This window comes from Vigna unguiculata, chromosome 9, assembly GCF_037176805.1.
Source record: "Vigna unguiculata cultivar grain cowpea cultivar isolate G323 ecotype 2 chromosome 9, ASM3717680v1, whole genome shotgun sequence".
NCBI lineage: Eukaryota > Viridiplantae > Streptophyta > Magnoliopsida > Fabales > Fabaceae > Vigna > Vigna unguiculata.
This window is the reverse complement of record NC_140800.1, coordinates 20,066,428-20,072,983: the sequence shown is the minus strand read 5'-3', so window position 1 is coordinate 20,072,983 and position 6,556 is coordinate 20,066,428. Positions and strand designations below refer to the sequence as shown.

At 39.7% G+C, this 6,556-nt stretch overlaps 1 protein-coding gene across 2 annotated transcripts; it reads right to left on the bottom strand.

The window, feature by feature from the left end:
• Nucleotides 1-3,414: 3,414 nt before the first annotated feature.
• On the bottom strand, nt 3,415-4,887 carry LOC114196232 (HCP-like superfamily protein with MYND-type zinc finger). 2 transcript variants are annotated; one of them, XM_028086813.2, is made up of 3 exons: nt 4,624-4,887; nt 4,349-4,511; nt 3,415-4,251 (listed from the first exon to the last, which is right to left on the bottom strand). In XM_028086813.2, exons 1-3 carry the CDS (start codon nt 4,758-4,760, stop codon nt 3,559-3,561), a joined length of 993 nt encoding a protein of 330 aa, XP_027942614.2. In that variant the 5' UTR covers nt 4,761-4,887; the 3' UTR covers nt 3,415-3,558. The 2 variants fall into 2 exon arrangements, with proteins under 2 accessions (XP_027942614.2, XP_085522228.1); XM_085666102.1 differs by having other exon boundaries at nt 4,349-4,541; nt 4,624-4,842.
• Between the last annotated feature and the right edge of the window lie 1,669 nt (nt 4,888-6,556).

The following is a 6,556-nucleotide window of genomic DNA, read 5'->3' as shown; positions in this document are numbered from 1 at the left end:
GGTCGAGGAGGGAGCTCAGCTCTCCTCTTCGTTCCGCCATGTACATGTACTTCCACCACGGATTCCTGCAAATTGGGAACACCAGCTTTCCCAGCCTCCTTGGCCTTGGCGGCCATCTCCTTCCTCAGTGCTTGAAAGAGCGCTAAGTTCTTCTTACCAGATTGCGCCATATGCCCTGCAATAACACATCACAACTCGGATCAAAACAACTTAGCATCATTAACACAGCTTAAGTAATAAACAGATACCTTCAATATCTATTATCGGATGCACCGAATTATAAACCCTAACTAAGCCCTTAGTGGGCAACTTATCCACAAATCTTAACAACATCCCCACCACCTCCTTGTCTCCAGCCGACAACTCCTCCACTCCCATGTCCTTGTAACGAGAAGGATTGTTGGTCCAACTAAAAGGGAACTTGGTACTCCCATCCGCATTCAGAAAATACGGCTCACCTCCCTCCTTCACTACGACCTTGAAGTACCCATCTTTGAAGTGCTTGAAAGATTGGGAGAATGCATCCAACCTGCTAATGCTAGGACGACTGATTTAAGAAAGCCAAGTAGCCGGCCTCCGGGGTCTGGTATCATAAAAATACAAAAATGCATAAGGGGAAGGCTCCAAGTACAACGACTCGCACAGAATGCGGAAGGCCTGTAAGTAAGCCCAACTATTAGGGTGTAGCTGAGTAGGCGCCACATTCAACGCCCGCAGCACGCCCATGGTGAAGTCGTCGAAGGGTAGTCGTATGTGAAGCTGAGAAAAATGGCACATATACATATAAAAGAACTTCTCGGCAGCCCCTTCTTGCCCGTGGCATACTCGGTCGATGGCGCTCACCCTTTCCAACGAAACAATATCTCCGCTGACCCCTCTAGACATGACGGGTGTACAGTTTAGCCAAGAGTTCAACAAGCGAGACCACCTAAACAGTGATGACTGGTCACGAACATCAGGTGCGACCCACGCATAACCGCCCTTGGCTGGCCAGTCACTCTCCTCCAGCTCCTCAGGAGGATCTTCTCGAACTTCCCTCACCACCTCCATTGGCATTCCGCTTGTGCCAACTCCAGCACTCATACCCTCTCCGCGAAGCCGTTCATCCCTACTCCTATCCGACTCAGTACTTTGACTACTACTAGACGCAGATAACGATGTGCTATCGCTACTAGACATACCTGTTTTCGTTTTTACGGAAAGATGTCGGTTGAATTTGGAAACTAGTCGGACAATATGAGGCGCACAAGATCTCTGAATTCGAAACTCTCGCAAATGAACCAAGTAAACCCTCCGCTGCTTTCAAACCCGTATTTATAGTCCACGATCCCAAACGATTAAAATTCTTCCCGCCAAAATAAAACCCCATACCAATCGACACCATCATTATGAAGGATATGACACATAAAACGACGGCGCCAAAAGTTAACGATGTGACCACCTGACACCATTGCACCTACCTTCTGACACCTTCAAATCCCAAGCCTTAACACTGTTCACCACACTTAAAGGCTGGGGGACTGGTGTATCACACCTAGCCGGTTTTGCTAGTTCACCAACGCATGTAATCCTTGACCGACAACTCATATCGGACAAGGCTGGGGGACTGGTGTACTGTACCTAGCCAAACTCAACCAAGTAAACAATATACACATCAGAACCGCCTAGCATCTAGTACCCGGACACCACTGGCATAAGCCACCTAGGCAGGTAGCCGGTCGAAACCAACTACTTGTCTAGAAAGTTAACTAACATCAATGCCCCGCCTTCAAAAGGCCTCCAGGGCCTGTTTTGGGGGCCCAGGCCCACTCATGGCCCAAGCTGGGGCCCAAGTCAAAACCCAACCCATGCAATGGTCAAACGTCATTAATGTTCTATAAATACACGTGGACCCCATCATTTAAAGGTACGCATTCATTAATCACTAATTTGACTCTCTGAGAGCTTTGACTTACTTGAGCTTCGGAGATTCTTCTGCAGGTAATCCCTCCTGGGTTCAAGCCGACATGTATCGAATGGGAAGAGGCCAACTGAAGAGATAGCGGACTACATGGTAAGGTGACACTCGTGCCTAACTTATCTTATTTTTCCCTCTGCAGGAACAGTTACAATCTTAGAAAAGTGGATAGCTTGATTTAATTTAAAAAGGTGATTGTGTTAATGTTTTAATCTTATAGAAATAATGAAGGTTTGATTAATAAATTGAAGAAAATAAAAAAAAAATGGTTAAATAGTTGGAACAGGAAAGTCTAGAAGAGAGGAGCGATGTGGAACTTGGGCATTAGTAACCGTCAAAATCGTGATGAATCATGGGTTTGAATAGGAAAGGGTCCTCTGCGGTGTCGCGACAACAACGATAACGTAAAGAACATGGAACCTCTGCTGTCTGCTGCTTCTTTATGCTGTGTTGCCTTTCTCTTCCGGAAAATCTCACTCTTCATCTACATCATGGTACCTGGTACTGTGCTGGTAGAGGAGTAGTTGGTACCGTATACCACGCTCCTCATCCACGTGCATGACATGATATACATCCACCACTTCTATTTTAAACCTACACAAATATCACCACACACCTTCACTTTTTCACTATCTTTTGCCCCTTAACCATAAAATACTATATCAACTTTTCTGCAATGACGGATACAAATCAAACACTGTTTCAGTTTGAGTTTTACAATACAATTTTTTAAGAAGTCAATAACACTTGCGTATCACTGAACTCTTTTGGTAAAGAAAAATGGTTTAAAAAGAGTTGAAGAGGAGAAATAGAGTGGGGAAATGAATAACTTGTAGCTTAATTCGTGGGGAACTGGCACCACAACCAAGCCTAGATAATCTTTTGAAAGCTCAACTTCAACCAAAAATAGTTAATGGATGTACTCACTCTCCACTCAATAGATACTCAACAAAGCAGAAAGAGAGAGAGAGAGAGAGAAGTCACAAGCGCCAATGTGCTTTTGGATTTTCTACTTTATGCCATTCCTTTTCAATCCTTTTCCTTCCCCACAATATTACCCATCCATCACCTCATCTTCTTTCTCATTTTCTCTTCCCCATCCCTTTCTCCATTACTCCTTCCATTTCTAATTAATCACAATAAATTCCCATCCAAATCTTCCTTGCATCCTCATAACTAGTAACCTAATGAATATTCCTCATTTCACAATCTAAATACCACCACCACTTCCCACTTTTCAACAAAACCATCCCATTAAGAAACCCTAATCTCAACTTATACCCATTCTCAAAACCAAATTTTATATACTCATATCTCAACACATTTTGTACCCCATCCTTTTCAAATAAAAACACCCTTCTCCTTGTATGTATTTAATTATGAAACATTCACCGGGTTACTAAAGTTAACACGAAAAAACGTCTTTTAATAAAAAAATAAATAAAATACCCATGACATCGCTGCCCACTGATTTATATAAAATATATATAACTTGATGTCTAAATACAAAATAAAAAAATTACTCCTTATGTACACAGTACGTAAATCTAATAGCCCCATCTTTTTCCTTTTTTTTCTCATTTGTCGGTTGAAATTCGCCCTCAAACGGCATCGTTTGGTATGGCAAACTCGTTGGCATAGTGTTCAGTGGGCGAACACTCCATTTTATGCTTTAACTTCCAATCCATGGCTTGGCATCCACGTGAGCAATAATTAACTTTCCCACAAACAGAACAGCGTCGAAATTCGTGCGGTCGAGTTTCCGGTCGGCCACATCCAATGTGGGAGCATAACCTCAATCCTTCTTCTAATTTTCCTTTGCCGGATTCAAACCACTCTCTTAAAAAACGATTCACCGGTTGCACTTCCGGTACCGGAATTCTGTAACCGTAGTCACTCAACAACGCCGTCACATCTCTCTGACACGTCACTGCCGTCCGCCACGTCAGCATCAGAGAGTCAGAAGCAGAAGGAGTTACCTCGCGTAACACGTACGCGAGCTCCCGCACGTTGGCCTGCACCAGCATCCGCCTCCCCTCCGCCACGTTCTGCCGCGCGCCGTAGCCATCCTGGAGACAATGACCCAACTCCCGAAGCGCGTCGATGTGCCCGAGCAGCGACGCACGCGCCGACAAAGCCACGCCCGCGCGTAGATCCTTGTCGTGTTTGGAGCCGCCGCTGCCATTGAACTGTATCACCGCCAACGAATACAGAGCCGGCGCGTGCAGCTTCATGGCCGCTTTCGCCATCAACGAAAGCCCGCTCCCTCGATTTTCCAGACAGTAAAATCGGATCTGCGAATAAATTAATAAACAAATAAATAAATCAAGCAATTAACTAACATAAAAATATTGAATTTTTACACAATCTATTTCACGTTCAAGGACTAACCATTCCAAGAGTGTAACAGGCGTCCACGTTGCCGGCGTTAACGCAGTGTTTAAGAAAAGTGTGAGTCTTTTCCGACCAATTTCCGGGCTTCATGGCGAACACTCTAGGCCCGGCTTTGGATAACACAAGACGGTGCAGGCCTAACCGATTTAATCTCTTGCATCTGTTGTTTTGGAATGAACATTAGCATGTTCTGAGAGAAACATTAACATGGGCTTACTTACGATAGCATGTTAAAAGAAAAAGGGTAAAGCTTTAGAAGAAGGAAGACTCACGTTAAGACGATGTTTATGAATTCCGAAGGGGAGGAAGCGGTGGAGCTTAGTTTAGAGAGAATGAAAACCACAAGATCATCGGGAAGACATTCAAAGAGATCAGTTTTCTTCTTGGTGTGCTTCAATGGAGCTCTCATGTTCCTGGGCTTCTTGTTGTTTGCATTCAAATGTGGAAGTTTGTAACGGCAAAACAAATAACAATTGGGAAGAGAGGGCGAAGGGGTTTATATTCGACTTTTGAGTAGAGGAAAAGCTAGTGGACCCACCACGTATCACAAGCGTCGGTTTTTTCTATTTTTCTTTATTCTGTAATTAATGATAATATTTTACTTGTTATTGTTTTGTGTTTGGCAAGACGTGAAATTGTGATGGCACGTAAGCAAGGGCAATTATGGGTGTGAAGTGGCATTGGCATTGGCCAGTGGCGAAGTTGCAGGAAGAAAGATGAATAGGAATAGTTTTGGTCTGGTCAAAGGGACCACTAAAGTCACAGGCTCACACCACCATGCTTTGTTCTTCGCGCTTTCTATTTGCCCTGTTTTTTACCATCAATGAATCAACAACACCTTCCTTTCAATTAATTTTAATTTAAACTTAATGTGGTTTCCTGTTTTATTTGAAGTTTTTCTTTCTTGTAACCATTGCCCAGTGCTGACTATTAAAATATACAGTGTGAAGCAAGTGGAGTTGCAATGAGGAGAGACTCAAGTGGCTTTTCCTTCTATTAACATCTATCTATGTGTTTATGTTTGTGCCAAATCGACTTGTTTTTTTGAGGGCGTTGTTTCATATTTGAATAAACTCATCAATTATGATACACTTTTAGTTAGTTTCATAATTCTTAATTATGTAGTTTTAGTGGCTGCTTAAATTAAATCATTTTAGAGTGTTATTTTTACAATTTTGATAAGCTACTCTTCTACAGTTTAAAATCTATTCATTCTTTTAAAAAAGAAGGTAAAAATAGCGATTTTTTTAATAAAAGTATTTTTTTAATAATATCAACCTTTTATATATATATATATATATATATATATATATATATATATATATATATATATATATATATATGCATCTACAATATAAAGAAGGCAAGTATTGTACAGTTTTATCACTCTTGCATTTTATATTTTTCTTGTATTATTGATATATGATAAAGATATGTTGTTTTTTTCACTTGTCTTTTAATATTATATTTTTTTTATTTCTTGAATGGATGGAGGAAATATTTATACATAATCAATCATTTAATATAATGCAAATTAATAAAAATAGATTTTTCTATAATTGGATTAAATTTAACTCAATTTTTTTAGCACACCTAATATTTTACTAATTGAGTAACTTGACCAAAATTATTATTAAAAAGTATTTATTGGTTGAAAATATATTTTTTATTTAGATATTTACTTTTTAGTTATGATCTTTTCGTTCATTTTTTCGAACAAGTTTAAAAAAAGTTGTTCTAAAATTCTAACGAAAAAACAAAGCGTTCGAAAATTTAAAAACAAAAAATATAATCCAAATGTTAATTGGTTGAACCCACTCAATGAAGAGTGGTTGGATTCAATTGGATGTAACAAAAAATTCATTCGACCTCATTTTAAATTCCTTTTGTTTAACCCAATCATCAATGTAGGTGTTTCATGATTATTCCCTCTCACGGGTATTTGAGAAAAAAGTATTTTTAATAATATATAAATAAGTAAATACTTTTATGAAATTTATAATGACCAATATATTAACTTGTTACTGGAGGATTCTTTTTGTGCTTAAAAAGATAATAAGATTTTTTTAAGACATTTTTTAATTTAAAAATGTTTTTTTTTTCAAAAGAACAATATATTGTGTGCTGAATTACGGTCGAATTTCAGTTGACTTTTTTATCCTAGCTGCCGAATGATAATAGGTTGATTAAAGCTGAAGAATATGA